This window comes from Kwoniella dejecticola, chromosome 2, assembly GCF_000512565.2.
Source record: "Kwoniella dejecticola CBS 10117 chromosome 2, complete sequence".
NCBI classification, from domain to species: domain Eukaryota; kingdom Fungi; phylum Basidiomycota; class Tremellomycetes; order Tremellales; family Cryptococcaceae; genus Kwoniella; species Kwoniella dejecticola.
Window position 1 is genome coordinate 1,928,442 of NC_089302.1, and position 16,855 is coordinate 1,945,296.

General features: G+C 48.7%; 5 protein-coding genes across 5 annotated transcripts; 4 read left to right on the plus strand and 1 right to left on the minus strand.

Moving 5' to 3' along the window:
- Positions 1 to 1,236: 1,236 nt before the first annotated feature.
- I303_102154 (uncharacterized protein) lies at positions 1,237 to 3,478 on the plus strand (the record flags this gene model as incomplete). Its single annotated transcript, XM_018405060.1, has 12 exons — positions 1,237 to 1,375; positions 1,451 to 1,458; positions 1,536 to 1,562; positions 1,641 to 1,748; positions 1,867 to 2,058; positions 2,148 to 2,227; positions 2,288 to 2,363; positions 2,417 to 2,467; positions 2,525 to 2,628; positions 2,699 to 2,768; positions 2,849 to 3,286; positions 3,380 to 3,478. 12 exons carry the CDS (start codon positions 1,237 to 1,239, stop codon positions 3,476 to 3,478), a joined length of 1,392 nt encoding a protein of 463 aa, XP_018265341.1.
- A 659-nt stretch (positions 3,479 to 4,137) lies between these two features.
- I303_102155 (uncharacterized protein) lies at positions 4,138 to 5,844 on the plus strand (the record flags this gene model as incomplete). The annotated part of the gene is made up of 7 exons (XM_018405059.1): positions 4,138 to 4,372; positions 4,468 to 4,683; positions 4,782 to 4,907; positions 4,989 to 5,083; positions 5,165 to 5,245; positions 5,486 to 5,586; positions 5,709 to 5,844. 7 exons carry the CDS (start codon positions 4,138 to 4,140, stop codon positions 5,842 to 5,844), a joined length of 990 nt encoding a protein of 329 aa, XP_018265340.1.
- A 383-nt stretch (positions 5,845 to 6,227) lies between these two features.
- I303_102156 (uncharacterized protein) lies at positions 6,228 to 11,561 on the minus strand (the record flags this gene model as incomplete). Its single annotated transcript, XM_065968480.1, has 17 exons — positions 6,228 to 6,983; positions 7,069 to 7,459; positions 7,557 to 7,662; positions 7,722 to 7,836; positions 7,900 to 7,988; positions 8,063 to 8,174; positions 8,238 to 8,336; positions 8,388 to 8,419; positions 8,482 to 8,582; positions 8,625 to 8,695; positions 8,771 to 8,815; positions 8,882 to 9,016; positions 9,093 to 9,341; positions 9,402 to 9,451; positions 9,520 to 10,191; positions 10,268 to 10,547; positions 10,620 to 11,561. 17 exons carry the CDS (start codon positions 11,559 to 11,561, stop codon positions 6,228 to 6,230), a joined length of 4,245 nt encoding a protein of 1,414 aa, XP_065824552.1.
- Positions 11,562 to 13,717: 2,156 nt separating this feature from the next.
- On the plus strand, positions 13,718 to 15,518 carry I303_102157 (uncharacterized protein; the record flags this gene model as incomplete). The annotated part of the gene is made up of 5 exons (XM_018405057.1): positions 13,718 to 13,814; positions 13,895 to 14,041; positions 14,097 to 14,242; positions 14,311 to 15,079; positions 15,181 to 15,518. 5 exons carry the CDS (start codon positions 13,718 to 13,720, stop codon positions 15,516 to 15,518), a joined length of 1,497 nt encoding a protein of 498 aa, XP_018265338.1.
- Positions 15,519 to 16,078: 560 nt separating this feature from the next.
- Positions 16,079 to 16,285, plus strand: I303_102158 (uncharacterized protein; the record flags this gene model as incomplete). The annotated part of the gene is made up of 1 exon (XM_065968481.1): positions 16,079 to 16,285. One exon carries the CDS (start codon positions 16,079 to 16,081, stop codon positions 16,283 to 16,285), a length of 207 nt encoding a protein of 68 aa, XP_065824553.1.
- Positions 16,286 to 16,855: the final 570 nt, after the last annotated feature.

A 16,855-nucleotide genomic window follows, 5' to 3' on the forward strand; every position in this document is an offset into this window, starting at 1 on the left:
CCTACCTGATCTATCTGTGCTCTCCTTCGATCATGTATGTACGGTAGTGTGCGCTCTAGACGTGCCTCACAGCGATCAAGCAAATAGCGCCGTGATTGTCGGGAATCATCTGATTTAGGAACTGAGCAACCGGCTATCAAAGATCGGTGTATCGGCAATCATCGTGATGCTGGTTGCCAAGATCATCTTAGTGTCCCAACACCGAAATACTGACATAGCAGTACTGACCAACGAGCTCGGTCTGACAAGACTGAGTTTATCAGTTCCTCATCAATCTTTCAACAATGGTTGTGTGGATTAGACATATATATACTAAATCGATCGTCAGATGGACACACAAGCACGAACGGCCTTTATCCGAAATGACAGACTTGTGTGCTTGTGGTTGCAGCTTTTGAGTAATCTAAAGCAAGCCATATCGCAAAGGACGAACACATTATCATACGCATCCTTTGGCGGATCAAGTATCTACCTATCCGCGCCGGGTAACGCCTGACTTCCGATCGATCAAGCTGCGGCATTGCTCTTCGGAGAGAAAGATTCTGAAAAGCTGAGGACGCAGAGTAGCCAAATCTGCTCATGCTAGTCTGTGTGTCGTCTCATCTGTACATTTTGCATACTGCCCAGATCTAGATCTTTGAAGTGAGGAGGCGTAAGCATACAAGCTAAAGGCGACCGTGACAACATCCAGAGAAGAGATCTTTATTTCGACCTTAATCTTGATCCTGAAACCTCGCAACGAGCATTGACTTAGCGCTTTCGGATGAACAGGCAAAGGACGTCAAGAAACAGCATCAGCCTGCAAGCATGCACACAAAATGTGTGTCCCGCCGTTGGTACTACAACTGGACCGGATTCCCGATCGCTTGTTGTTTTCCTTTTCCTTTTCCTTTTCGAGGTGTCTGTGTGTCTCGTCAAAGGATGCTTTATCCAGTCTAGTGGATGGATGATGATGACCTTCTGATGGCGAGTCAAATTGACGGTCGTCATGCAGAGAACTTCAACCGCCCAATTGATATCACATCGATACCTATGTATGCATAAGTACTGAAGACCAATCCTACTTTCTCAGCTATTATTAATTCCCACAACTTCACAACAATTGACTGTCCTAGCGCTTTCCCCAGTCTTGTTCTCTATCTCATTGACATTCGCATTATCAGTCCAGTAATCAGACCGACTCCACCTTTGTGAATTGACTAAAGCATCCTTCAGTGCTGTTGAGCAGCCAACACGATGTGCCATGAATCCCCCTCTGCCCAATTCCTAGGTGCTCTAGCGACCATCCTGGGAGACTTCTTCGTTTTGTGGCATCTGTGGAAATACGACAGGTTCCGTTGTATGCTATTCTCTAAGAGAAGCGCTTTCAGATTCAGTGAGTCTTTTCATGCTCTTCGTCCTTTCAACCGCAATTGACAACCTGCTAATCTTCGATTTCCCGGTCACTTAGTCATCGTCGTACGTTCCTCCTGCTCGCTGAATGAGCCCTGTATGCTATTTCCAACATGAGCGACATTGACGATTCTGGTGTTTAGTGGATGTTCCTGATTTCTTCCGCACTGGTGAGTCCAGCACCAACATGACTGCCACCTTAAGTCAAACAGACTTGACCTTATAATGACAAGTAACTTGCGCTACAGTTCACAGCTTGGAACGTCATTCTGGTTTGGGTGAAGTATACGGAGTATTATGCGGTCGTACCTATATCGAAGACCGAAAGTGAGATTATGCCTGTTCCCTTCCAACTGGTAAGTCGAGCCATAGCCTCCTGTCGCTCTTTAACGAGCAGAGCTTTTTCAGCCAAGCATAAGAGTGATGAGTGCTGATGGTTGACTTCGTACCGGGTGGGATTGCGTGCGTATATAGTGGAGTGAACGAAAACGCACCTTCGTTCGATTCTCATATCAGCTACTAGGCGTAGCTTGGGGTATCGTCCTAGCCATTCATTCTGAAGAGACTTTGTATTGGGCTTATCTGATTAACGCGATCAGGAAAAGGGATAGTAGGAATTGGTTCAGGAGTATCTGGTTCAAGATCTGGGTCTTCATCAGCGTCACTGTGAGTAAGGATCTGAAAACGCCGTCTCAAGCGTCTGCGCCTCGTGTATAACCGAGAGAGAGGAGATTGATACATATGCGAGGACATAGGTCATCACGGTCATACCCGCTGTTGGAAATATGGAAACAACGAATCTGATCAAGATGGAAGCTAATATCTTCATGGCTGGGTGAGTTCGATCAATGTGACCCATCTGTCTGATGAGAGTAGGTGCTGACGAGGGGAACAGATCCATCCTTGCGACTTTGTTATTCTTCATGAGTCTGTGGCTTTATTTGGTCTTCCCCGGCTTTGTGGATGAATCGGTAAGTTGTTTTCCCTGGGTCACCTTGCATTCTGGTACTGACGCTTTGTTCAGCGACGACAAGGAGCCAATGCAGAGGTCTTGACTCGCTTGGAGTATTTCAAGGTGAGCCGCGGCTTGTCCGACCCAAGGACTTAGGCTCACGAGAAAGCGGTTCCCCAGGAGATGAATGGAATCCGAACCCTCTTCCGATTTCTTTACGTGTTTTGCATTTTGACGCTTTCCATCGATGGTCAGACCAAACACAAACACGTTAATACGACACCGTGAGTGGAGAAGAAGCTTCCATTATATCGCACAAGCGAATCGCTAAGTTATCTTCCTTCTGTGGCGCAGATTCTGGTTGGATCTCTTCTTCGTCTGCGGGCTGTTCTTCGTATTCACCTCGAATGGTTTGTCCCTCATGGTAAGCAGAGACTTCTACCGCGATTCGGATCATTTTTGACACTGCTTAGACACGATGGCTGACGAGTATCGGAACCAAAGATTCTCTTACCTCGAAATACCACATTCAAAGATGAAACTCGCGGACCGAACGTTTTCATCCGACCTCCAAGGTCGACGCACCGGCGGGACATGCAGATCCTCCCTTCGACATCTACGATCGGGTCGCACAAGTATGACGACGACAACAGTGGGAACCATTATCACAACCAGGGTCATAGGGATATTGAGAGAGGCCAGCGAAAATCTAACCCTTGGGGCGCCTTAGGTGAAAGGTTGAATATCGAGAAAACGCGCTTGAGCGGATTAGACGAGATCGAAAGTGGTGGAGCGGTCGCGATTGCACTTGAAAGCGATATGCACCAGGATCGAAATAGGACGATGGAAAGTCTGAATTCGAGAGGAGATGCGCCGTTCGCTCCTACGGGCGGAGAAAGGATTCTGAGGCCTGGTGAAGGTATCGATGAATCTCCTGAAGTCGTATGTTCCCTTTCCCCTGAATTTCCGGTCAAGTCGAGTTGAGTTGAGGATGTGATATGAGCAAGGACAGTGGTTGATAATTCTGCAATACAGTTTAGCAATTTCAGATCACCCGGAGATGTTCCTCGAACCGTCAGACCGACAGAGGTCAATATTGTAGTGAGGACGGAACAAGTCATTGAGAAGGCATGAAAGGTGTCTCGGCTGGATCGATAGGCACAGGGACAATTACGATATTGGACATCTTGCTGGGCGAGAGAGGGTGCTAGGTGAACATCAAATACCTATAACCTCGATTCACTTGTATATAAAAGGCTTGCTGGGCTTGCTTGAATTTGGGCGATAATTAACTGTATCATAGATATACCTCCGATAGCTCGTAGCTCAACGAAGGAATGCACGATGCGGAACGGCACTCGGTTCAGCTTGTAATCTGGAAGATTTACCAATCTTGAAAGGGTCAAAGACGCGTCCCGTCCGGGCCGACAACCTCCCGATAAATTCGGCGGAGGCAGAGTTTGACTGGTGTAGGGTGGACGTCACCGATGAGAAAACCGAAATGGATGTGGGGAGATCATGTGGGGCCATGGTAGCATCATCCATTCATGTCATGCGGACGACGGCACGGAACTTTGTTTACGATCAAATCAATCAATCAATCAATCCGGGTAAAGTCGTATTGTTGTACAGATTATCCTTCTTGGTATTGCGAAATTTCCCATTCGCTGACCATCTCATCATTTGGAGGAGTACAGCCTAGATCAGTCCAATATAGATAAAGACATAGACATAGAAGCGTTTGAGCGCTGAACTGCATCTCACTTATACCGCCATTGCCAAACACGAAGAAGATGTCATTCCGAACTACATTCCTCCCCTCTCTGCGGGGCAACTTAGCTGGTCCGTCGCGTCAGATCATTAGAAGCAGACCACAACTCCGTATCAGCACGAAGGGGTATTCGACCGCTTCTCATACTCACGCGCATGGACATGGGCATGGACGCACGCATGGCCATACACATGCGGATTCGGCGCCTAGACAACGTACGGGACCAGGTGCTTTCAGGAGATGGGCTACAAGATTTGGTGAGCAGCCCCTTCTTGATCCTCCTCAGCTTTGGCAATATCATACCATGGTCATATACGACAAGGGATGGAGCTGATATCACGACCTCGTGCAGCCCTTGCCCTTGCCTTCCCGGCCGTGTACGTTGCAGGAGCAGCTTTCCCACCGCAGCTAGTCTTGTTCATCTTCCCGCGATACGCCCCTCCGCCACCACACAAGGACAGCGCAAGAGGCAAGAGCCATATCAGCGATATGGAGTCGTGTATACATGAGCTGGACATTGTGGAGGAGATGAGAAAAAAGGTGGGCGAAGGCGAATGGTACGAAACCAGTGAGTTCTTATTATACTGCTGCCTGATCAGAAGCAAGAGATATAGATATAGATGGAAAGGTGAGGATGCATCGCTTACATGGTGTACATGCCAACAGGACCATACCAAAACTATGACCCCAACAAGGTACATAATTCACTTACGGCAGGATCGTTGCGAGGCCCAGGGATGTTAGCTATTGCGCCGGTCCTGTTCGCCAAAACCGACGAATCGGAAGCTATAGGTAAGCTGGACTCCCAAATTCTTTAGTGTGCGGCTGTTGAGCTCGAGAAGCCTAAAACTGATTTGGTTCGCCTGAGAATAGCTGTGATCCACCTTGGCAGAGCTTTGTGCGGGCATGACGGAATTATACATGGTGGTTTGTTGGCTACTGTCTTCGACGAGACCCTAGCTAGAAATGTGAGTTTTGCTCCCAGAAGCGGAATGAGCATTCTTCTTTTGATAACGGATTCCGAAGCTGACGTGAAATTAATGCTTTAGGCTTTGCTCAATCTCCCTTCGAATATCGGAGTTACCGCCAATCTGAATATCAATTATAGATCCCCTTGCATGGCTGATCAAGTGAGTTGGGTTGCTTACGACTGATACTTCACCTTTCGTCTGTTCCATCCCCGCTTCGCTCCGTTTTGCCCGCTTGACTTGTCTATTCTTGCTGTTCACCCCGCCGTACCTCACTATACTTCCCCTGCCCCACCTCTACTTCGTCTGGACTTCCGCCGTTTCACACCTTTACTCGCCCTTCGCTCGCCCCACACCGCCTTTGACATTCGTATCGAACTGACACTGAATCCTGCCCTCTAGTTCGTCATTGTCAGGACCAAGCTCGAGACTATCAAAGGAAGAAAGAGCGTCGTCAGTGGATATATGGAGACCACAAGTGGAGAACGAATAGCCGATGCTACGTGAGTCCACAGTCTACCTGGCGTTCCTGTACAGTTCAGCCCATCCGCGAGCCATACAGCGGATCGTCATGACCCTCTGTTGTAAATATTTACGCGGTTCAGCTGACAAAATGGTCGTACAGCGGTATTTTCATTGAACCTAAATGGGCTCAATTCCTAGCCTCGAGCGGCGTGACGGAAGCTATGGGTACACGAAAGATCCCTGACCCGTCTAAATCGCCCATGCTGCTGGACGATCAAACTGAGCATAGCATCTGATCGCGCGAGCAGCTCAACATGAAGAAAATTTCATCACAAACTGGATCGGGATATCGCTGCAAAGTCGGCTCTGGCATTCGATTCTCAGCGGAGCTCATATCGCCCCTCGGGATCTGCCCCAAATATCAAGCCGGGACGAGACATGTATGTGCATATGGTATATTATATGGAAATGATGGGTATCAAGGTCTAAGAAACACATATGAAGACCGACATTATGCAAATTATGAAATCGAAGTTCGCGCGTCTGGGACAGAATGATCGAAACAGAGCAATTAGATACTGGTGGGAGACACTGGTGGGGATGAGAATCAGACCCAAAAAGCTATCGAGGCTCTACCGATCGATAGTGCAACAGAGATATCACTGTATGAGTGAGCTGATCAGACAGCTTGTCCGAATGCGACTGTCGTACTTGACATGGCCGACAATCTCTTGCCGTTCACCTCTCCACCTTCGATCTCGTCCTCGTACATCTTATTCGCTCTTGTCTTCTTTCCGGAGTTCGCATGGGCCGTATGATCGGACGCATCCGCATCGCTGTCCGAAGGCGGGGTAATATCCCTGTTCTTCCTTGTCGGTGTGTGTTTCGACGTTCTTCGAGAGGATCGGGGCGTCATCACTATCGGCGCTGGAGCTTGAGCTTGAGCTCGAGAAGTGGTGTTGTTCTTGGGCGTCTGGGTGATTGATCTTGCTTTTGTGGATTTCGTGGGTCCATCGATACCGGAGGAATAGAACTGTTCGTCGGCAGATAAGAATTCTTCGCTTCCACCTGAATTCCTCGACTTCGTGACGTCGTGACCATTTGAATGTTTACCACCTGGAGATTTGATAGGTACAGGAGGAACATCTTGATTGTTAGATGGGATCATATTGGCATGTGAAGGTCTTCTGGATGCGGTGGGAGTTTTGATACTTGCATCGTCCTTATCGTCATCGGTGCGCTCGTCCCCGGTGACCCCTTCGACCTGCTCAGAAGTGTACTTCTTGATAATGGTAGTATTATTGCCCTCAGTGTCTGTCTCATTATCCGACTCCGCTTCACCCTCGGCTTCGGCTTCCGAGTCAGTCGGGAGGGTGGAAGAGGTCATCACGCTTGCTGATCTCTGCGAAGAGACGACGTTCAGAGCCAACTCGAGCTAATAACGGATCAAAACATGCGTTAGTTTTCGATTATTTTGGTTTTTTTTTTTTTTTTCAACAAATATCCACACCCATACTCACTTTAGCTTGGATACTTGCAACTCTTTGAGCAATCGCATCACCCCCACTGGTCGATGCTCCAGGCAGACCCATCCCAAGTCCACGCTCCGTCTCGATGGTCGCACCTGTAACTACCGATGCACGCTTGTTCAATCTACTCTCACTTCGCACCTGCCCCAGTACGCTCATGGGCTTTGACTGAGTGGAAATCATGGACTGGGCGAGAGCTGCTCTGGATCGTGTGGATCCTCTTGATCTGATGGAGGAAGTATCGTTGGGTGTACCTGGCCTCGAGGAAGTATCGGATCCTGCGACCGGATGCATGGAGCTGGGTAAACCGGCCAGGGCGCCGTTAATCTGCGTTTCCAGGGAGTTCATAATTTCCTCTCGTTCCCTTTCGAGCTCTTGGATTCTGGACGGGATGGCCGGATGAGAGGCAATATCAGCCACGGTACTTTGGAAAACTAGACACGGTATGATTCCGATGAGCTGAGAAGAGTATGACTCACGATTGATGCATATCGGATAACTGCCTCATAGCTTCCGCTCGAGCATCTTCGGTGTTCTTGAGCTTTTCTTCCAAGTCCGCGTTCTGCTTGGTCTGCTCATTCGCCACTGATACCCAAAACATCAATGAGTTTATAAACTTGGCTTTGTATAACGATAGCACCCACAGTTGGAAAGCCTCTTGGCTTCTCTTCGTTCTCTCTCGATCTTGGTTTTCAGCTCATTGGCTTCGACCGTCAGACGATCGGCGTACTTCTCGAACATCTCGAATTGCTTCTTCCACTGTGCAAAACACGGAGAGTTGAGCAATTGAGCACCACCCATGACGGAGCCGTTAAAACTCACGTGATCTCCCTCCTGGATCAGCTTGAGCAACCTTCGATTGATTTTAGCGACCTTCAGTTCAAGATCATCTCGTGTTTCTACGTAGTGCACTGATAAAGCCAACAATCGATTAGACTGCTCCTTGCCACACTCTGCAGTACCAAATGCATCGATAGGGACTTACATGCTCGTCGTCGCATCATCGCCTTGGCGAGCTGTTCACCGACCGACAATTGAGCTTGCGGTCTCGCCATACCGGATTTCATCAATCGTCGAATCAATGTAGGTTTCTTGTGCTTAAGCGAAAGCAGAATACATCAGCTCAATTCTTTTGACTCGTCGCGATGTTTGGAGCCTACCTTATCAGCTAGGATCTTATCGAAGACAGAGATAATAGCTTCGTGTCTCCACCAACTTGGCGATTTCAATCGTTCACCGAGATGATGCGGTCTTTCTCCCTTGTACGTAAATCGATTGAAGTTCCGGAAATTCCCTTAGGGGTAAGATACCTTGAATTCCATCGGAATGCTTCGATCCATTGCTATGGCAGGTATAAGCTCAATACTGATATCTGACAGCTAAGAGATGGCAGACTGAACATACGGTAAGAATGGCCCAATGCAGCAAGCAGCTTCTGCTTGATCTTTTCTCGCTTGGGTCGAGGGGTGATCACCCCAGCCGGAGGCGATTTACAAGATAATGAACTGGCAATCAATTCAGCTCGTCACTTTCGTATTGAGACTCACTTAGTATCGATATCGATTATTACCACCTCAGGAGGAGGCGCGAGGAGGTATCGACATTCAGTTGGCATGCCCTGATCGCGCACAAACAGAAATCATCAGTGAGAACGAAGCTAGACTTCTATGATTTCGGTAGGAGGCAGGCTTACAATGATGTAGGGTCCGGGGTCTTCAATGATGAAAGTCGTGTCACGCTGCAGCAACGAACATGTTAATACCAGATAGCCATGGTTATCCTGCGAGGATGCGGTCAGACTCACAGCGTGGATCATAGGCATGCTGATCCCGTCCCACCCTCTCAGCTCGACAACGTATTTGAGGGTGCTGACGGCTACATTGAGCATAGCGGGGTGTTTTGAACAGAAAATGACCCGACCAGAATTGGATAAGGCAACCTGTAAGAAAGAGTACAGCAAGTCAGCGTGTATGCCGTCATCGTGTTATGATAATGCAGGATCGGACAATACCTACCTCGGCAGCCGTGATGATGTGATCCAGCTCAACAGCCTGGAACAAAGGCCATAATTGGAAATCAACCTTCATCAAGCCTTTGTCGAAGTCCATCAGACCTCCTGGCATATGACCTTCTACCACGACCTCGTCTTCAGCCTTTTCGCCCACGTGCAGCTTGAATGGCTCGCCAGGACGGGGTGGATTGTAGTTGAGCAAGCGATTGATTTGTGTCATATGGATCTTAGCGTTCTTCGAGAACCTTGCCCACTATATAACCGCCGGCAAATCAGCCTCACAATATCGACCAGAAAGGAAGATCTTACTTACGCTCAGTCGGAGGTAATCTTGCAGGAAATCGTAAATAGGGAAGCGGGATACTATACTCACTCCTCCCTGTCAGCTCCACTAATTTGACACTTTGGTGTGAGAAAGCGAGCTGACTTACCCATAGTAATCGCATAAGGCATCCAGAAGATATCGCTCGCCTCGTCATACGCCGCCGCCGCATCTTCAGGAACACTATCGACCGTCGACAATCTATCGCTCTGCATAGTCGCTCTAATACCCCTTCTTCCAAGCGGGCCTTCCAGATCTGAATCGCTCATACCCGTTTCAGTCTCGCTTGTTCCCGTGATATCGCCTTCGGACTGGTTCTTCCCCATCATATAATGCAACGATTCCCTTTTCGTCCCTTTCTTACCGGTCTCACTGGGCGCAGTTGATCCATTGCGTTTCTGCTGAGCTAGAGGATTGATCGAGTTCAACGAACCTTGTCCCAACTTAGCTCGTTCAGCACGCATCTTGATAGTCTTCAATTGGACAGCCCTGTCCCGATCGGCATGCGTCCAGACCGTCAGAGTAACTCCGTAAAAGGTGAGCTCGGTGGCTGAGGCGGTATTCCGGACATTTGGATTACCTCGCGCTTGTAAGTGTAAGGATGGGTCTAGATTGCCTTGTTCGTCGATTGCCGAGAGCATAGAGTACGTGTTGAGAGTACCGGATACGGCACTGTCGAGTCGAGTCCGAGCGATAGCTGCCAGAGTGTCGTGCCGGGGGATGGTGAATGTGAATGCGTGGCATGTTGTCGGAGGTGAAAGGGTGGAGTTGACGACTTCGACTGTATCGCAATCACCACAATCTTCCTTTTAGCTAGTGCTCAACGACAGTAATCTAGAATGAGGTCGCCTACATACCATCTCGAGGGTGAGCGAATTTGATAGTCTTGCTGACCAGTCTCTGAGCGCCATCTGGCCCAGCATCAGGAACGTATTTCCCTCTGATGTCTTTGGAAAGACCGTTGGTGAAAGTACTAGACTTCGAATCTTTTCGAGCACGGGTAGTAGTCTCTTCAGCTTTTTCACCGCTGAAGGAACTGCCAAGCATTTCTGGCCGCCAGAACAGTCCCATGGAATCTTCGAGTGGCTGAACTCCGCGCGAGGAGTCGGTATCGGCGAACGACCATTGAGCGGTTAACTGTAGATCGCAGGTGCATTTAGCGGAAAGAGACCATCGACTCAAAAACAGAGGAAAGGACGGTCTGCTTACCTTCCCCAAGCCAGATACGAGATAGAGAGAAGCCAACTTGGCATTCGAGTCGATTCCCAGCATCTTATCAGCCTTAGTCCTCGACCCGATGCTCGTAGCACTCTGATTAAACGTGCGATCGAAGCTACTGAGAATATGAGGCATGGAATCGTTCCTCAGACCCTTCAGCTCATCCAGCTCTTCCATCTTCTCCAGCATCGCAGGCGAAACGTTGTGTTTGCTCTTTTCAGACGTCTTACTTCCCCCTCGACGGATGTTGGAGCCAACAGCTCCGTTTCGCGACATTGACATGCTGGGAAGAGGCTTCGAAGGGATTTTAGGCGTCAAGGCGGTGTTGGTATGGGTGTTAATGGACGACTCCTGTGATAAGATCGAAGGTGGAATCAAAGGGGATGGAGGAGCGGCTTGATCAGCGAAAGACGATGCCCGACTCGGTGTTGGTCTTTCGAATAAAATCGTGGGCGTAGGCGACAAAGGCTGATTCGCAAAATCAGACGAAGTCTTGTGATCTCTATGATTATATTTGTTGTTCGAGGAGGAATGTTCAGGTCTTTCAGCCTTGATATAATCCGCTACTATGTCGACGACCTGTCTATCCAGCGAAAATTCAGAGTCTCGTCGCTTGTGTCTGTAATCGCTGTGCTTCTCTTTGTCTTTCTCGGAAGAATGTCTCTTTGTCGTATGTTGATGCTGATGATGGTGGTTTGATTTTGGGGAGGTAGTAGCGAAAGAGTTGTAAATGGAGGAATGCTGTAATCCGTCGTTCCTTGCGAAGGGGTCTTTCTTGATTGACAGGTTATCTTCAAGTGGTATCTTGGATTGCAGGTAAGGGGTCTGAGGGAAATGCGTAGGTTTGTTGGGTACAGCAGGAGCGGACTGGGTATCTTCAGACGAAAATTTTCTGCCGGAGGCACGACCCAGCGAGAGATTGAGGGCGACCATGGTGTATGTACGTATGTACTGATTGATGGGATTTTGGGGTATCCATTCGAAGGCGAAAAAATCTGAGTTGGTCGTCAGGGACCGGTGGGACGGCTTCGTTACCACTGTTGTGGTGTGGGAAAAGTGACTGATTGTCAAGGCGGGGTGGCCTTGGGATGAAAGCAGCTTCGAGAAGAGATTATATTACACGAATGATATGACCGTTAGTAGAGGAAGATGAGTGGAATAGTGGAACACCGTCCAGAAGAGTTCAGTAAATGCGCATACACTTCCGAACTTTCATACTCATCCTTTTGCATAAGTAGGAGGCAAACAACTTGCCTGGCTCTGAATCGTTTGCGGGCAAGCAAATTCATGATGGAGCAACGAAGGCAAAAAGCAAGTTCTCGGATCCCTTGATCTTCGCTCGGATCATCGATCAAGCGCCCTTAAATGCTATAGTCAATCTGGTGCTTAAGGTCAAAGAGGGAAGTAAGAGGGTTTGAGTGTAAATCACATGGATGCGCCGGCGTGCACGAGCCGCTGAAGGTTGTTTTTAGTGAAGTTTGATCAGGGCTAGGAGAAGTTAGCCCAACTCATCTCCGCGAATGGGTGTATGCTTGTATCCACCATCACTGCTCCGTCTGTTGAAAGGTCGTATTCTTGTCCTGCTTCGATCGAGATATACGAGATGCAACTTGTGCATGCAGAAGAAATTGAATGACGCAACTATGATCTAGAGAGTGTCAGTGCATGGTATGTCAGGTTGTTCGAGGGATTTCGGATGATGTCAAGCAGCCACACACACAGGTCATTGCGTCGTTTCACCTCCTTACTAAATAAGCGTAGGGCAGGGGTCTGTTTAAGAGGTCGAAGCGTAGTTTGGGTGTAGGAATGCGCTTGCGTTGTTCCATCGTTCAATCGAGTCGGACGCGGTGTTGCATAAGGAGCAGCATCCTTACACCGACCAAAAGATAATTCATACGGCGTCGAGCTTAGTTTGCCATCCACAAATTTCAGTCGCATCGCATTTCTCCTTTCTCATTTCTCAGTTCTTCAGATCGGCTGTCGGAATCCGGTGAAATTTCGGGATCGATCATCGCTGATCTACTTCAGTCTCTCGATCGGAATCACTTCTGGCAGGATCTGGTTGGCCGAGCTCTACAGCTCTTCCAGTCGCGTCTGGAATGATCCCAGTCAGCCAATGAGTGAAGGGTCACCAAAATGAAGGAGCTCTCTTGAACCGAGACTTTCGTATTACGTTTATGTAAATCCTTCAGTCGGTAACGCGTGGTGAATGAGGCTTTTAAGGGTAAGTGATTCGGTGGAAGCCGCAAACGGGTATTTCTGGGTTTTCCCGCTGAGAGATAAGGACTTTGGAACATGGCCAACCAGAATCGTGTTTGAAACGAAAGATAAGGTCGATCTTGGCGGATCATACGTACTGAATTCATTCAACGGCATACTCCTAGCTCTTACTTTATTGGGTCTTCCTTCGAAGAGCTGTCAGCGCAGTGAAACAGAGGCTTTTGTCGTGAGTTGCGATCCTGGTAAATTACCCGAACAGACATTACAATAAATTGGGCAACCGGGAAAAGCAGAGGAGAAAGGGAAAAAAAGGTGGAAAGATAAGGATTTCCATATGTTTGGAACAAACAACCAATCATATTTTTATGAGATATCCCAATCGCTTGGCTGTCTTACCTCATGAACCTGAGCATGTACGAAATACAGGCCCTATGGCTATCTGTGTGCAATCAGAAGTACGAATAATTGGGTTCTGGATGACTGACTCGTCTTGTCCGAATAAGCCCGTTCCTTTGCGTACCGAAGAAAAGTCAAACTCAGTACACACGAGGCGGTGACCCGTCCTTCCTTATCTTTGGCCCTCAACATCACATATATACACTTGCTATACCCCCTTAGATCTCCTTTCAACTTATTTCGTCTCTCTTCTTTCTTCTTTTCTGTTTTTCTCAAGCTTACTTATAATTTAGAGCTGCGCTAGAAGCCATAGCTCGAGCCTTCAACAGATCAGCACATACCCGATCTCGGTCCAAACAATAGCTGCACTCATAAGAGTCGCATCGGTATTAGCCACTTTGCTTATCTTCCACCGCAGATAAGGCTTTTCCCCCAATCCTACAACAACAACAACCCTTCGACTTTCCCTCAAGATGGTCAACGCTACATACGTGGAGTCATCGCAAGATGTCCTATACTACGCAGATGATGGAACACCTTACGTATATAACCTTGGTGACATGGCATGGAGTGAGTTTCGTGAACCCCTGCGATCGTGAGATAAGGGATTCCCAGAAAAACACGACTGACAAAGCGCTCCTTCCCTCCAGTCCTCGCGTCCATGGCTTTGGTATGGTTGATGGTACCCGGTGTCGGATTGTTCTACTCCGGTCTTTTGAGACGAAAGAACGCCCTGTCCATGATTTTCTTGAGTGTTGCTGGTGTAGCTGTCGGATCATTCCAGTGGTTCTTCTGGGGTAAGCACACCTGCCGCCTTCGAAACCGAATGTGGCGATCTGACCCCGATTATAGGTTACTCTTTGGCTTTCTCTGATACCGGGTCCAAATTCATTGGAGATCTTCGATACTTCTGTCTCAAAGGTGTACTCGCCGACCCATCCGCTGGTTCAAGCAGAATCCCAGCCTTGTTATTCTGCGTATATCAATGCATGTTCTGTGTACGTATCTCGCTCGCTCTTCCATCGTCACAACACAGTATGCTGATCAGTATATCTCGATTCGACAGCTCATCACTGGTGTGCTCGCTATCGGTGGTTTCGCTGAACGATCCAAGATCGGCCCAGTGATGGTCTTCCTCTTCGCCTGGTTGACTCTCGTCTACTGCCCGATCGCCAACTGGACTTGGAACCCTAACGGGTGGTCCTTCATCATGGGCGGTCTCGATTTCGCCGGAGGTACACCCGTCCACATCTCATCCGGTACCGCTTCCATGGCCATCGCGATCTACCTCGGCAAAAGACGAGGATACGGAACCGAACGACTCGCTTACAAGCCCCACAACACTGCGTTCATCATCCTCGGTACCGTCTTCCTCTGGTTCGGATGGTTCGGCTTCAACGGTGGATCCGCCCTCTCTGCTAACCTCCGAGCCGTCCAAGCTTGTATCGTCACCAACCTTGCCGCCTCTGTCGGAGGAATCACCTGGATGCTCCTCGATTGGAGACTCGAGCGAAAATTCTCCGCCGTCGGTTTCTGCTCCGGTGCCATCTCGGGTCTCGTCGGTATTACCCCTGCTGCCGGTTTCGTCGGTGCACCCGCCGCTGTCGCCATCGGTTTCGTCACTGCTACCGCCTGTAACTTCGGTACCAAACTCAAGTTCCTCATCGGCGTTGACGAGACTTTGGATGTCTTTGCTTCTCACGGTATCGGAGGTATGGTCGGTAACATCATGACCGGCCTCTTCGCCCAAGCCTCTGTCGCTGGTTTCGACGGTATTACTGAGATTCCTGGAGGCTGGTTTGATCATAATTACGTCCAGCTTGGATATCAAATCGGTGAGGTGTCATCAAATATGCATGTAGCTGTGATCCAGGCGACCACCTGGGCGAAAAATCGAAGGAAATGAGCTAATTTTGATGATTTTACAACGTTTTAGCTGATTTGACCGCCGGTTTCGCCTACTCGCTCGTGATGACGACGATCATCTGCTGGATCATGCACTTCATCCCCGGACTGCGACTGCGAGCGTCCGAGGAAGCCGAGATTGTTGGTATCGACGATGCATACCTTGGAGAATTCGCGTACGACTACGTTGGCACCGACCCTGAACTCCGATTGCACCGAGTTGAATCGAAGCCTGTCCTCACCAGCGGAGACGTGGTCGCTGACTCGCCTCTTTCTCCTGGATCGCACGACGGTGATTCTCAGGGCGAGAAGACCCCTCATGGCGCTGTCGGCAACGCTGCCGCGGGAGGAGGACGGGTGGATGTCTAAGCGGAAGGAGGAGAAGGAGGGTGGTTCGAAGGGAGGTAGTCGAGTGTCTGGTACTATGAAGAAGAGGACACGATGTCTTTATGGCTGATCTCGATCGCAAAATATCGTTTGTAAGAGTATATCTAGGAATACTCTCAAAACCACCTTATAATCTCGTCTTTTTATAGTAACTTCGTTCATAGATTCAATTAGGTTTTCTCCTCCTTTTGTCATTGGAAGGCTCAGTATGAAGCTGCATATATATGTGATTAAGCAACATGTATGCAAGTGCATGACGATTGCTTGCATGCATACTCCGTTGAGTTTCATGATGCATAGCGGAATGCTTAACAAGACGCAGGGGACAGACGCGGAGGAAGGAGGCGGAAAATGCCACATGCCCAGGTACGCTTAAAAGGGTGACCCGGATTTTGCCCCATGGGTCGATCACTTGACTTGCTTGGCGTCGGGACTTGCCAAATCAACAAAGACGGGCTCGTCAAGTTGTGCATACATAACAATACATGCTATATGAAGAGTCGGATCGACAATCATAGTGACCAAGCAATAATCGTATCAGAATGACAACAACAGCTCCAACGACAGAATTCCCCAAGATGGAACGACGTCCGAGCGAAACTCCGTCTGTCGGCTCATCGACATTTTCAACCATCAAAGAAAAGATGGCTCGTGCGCTGAGTCCAAATCGGGATGCTCATTCGAGTAATAACGTTAGACTAGGCTCGGAAGGAAGGAGACAGAGTTTTGGGGCTGGTGGTGGTGAGTAACCAATCAACCTTTGTTCTGAAAGTGCTCTGGTTTGGTTTGTTCGTCCTTATCGTGAGGATTTCATTGGTCGAGGGGTATCAGAAACGAATATGTGGGAAGAAAGCCATGGCGTAAAGCATAATTAGGATTATGAAATCCATTTCGTTTCCATTTCGGTGTGATACGGAAACCCTTCTCTTATCTCTTGTTCACGCCTTACACCCATTTGCAAACGGGAAAGGGAACTTCCTTATCTCTGTAAAAGGATTCGTCCAGCTGGAGAGACAGTCTATTGGAGGATGGATTTTCGACCAACCAGGACGCGTTTCGTTTTTTACGTTGTCATCACTTTCGTCACCACCCAGACCATGTGGTTTTATTCTTCTTTCCTTATCTCTCAGTCAAGTCCACTTGCTCAGATCTTTCTTGATCCGGTGCGAGCGATAAAACCGAAGTTATGGGTTGTGCTTGGCATGGATGGAAGAGTACGAAGACAGAGGTGATCTGCTACGCCTATTGGTCGGATTCATGCATGATGCTCGGTTCTGCTCTGGTTCTGGTAGATGTACGATTCGAGTAAAAAGATGCCT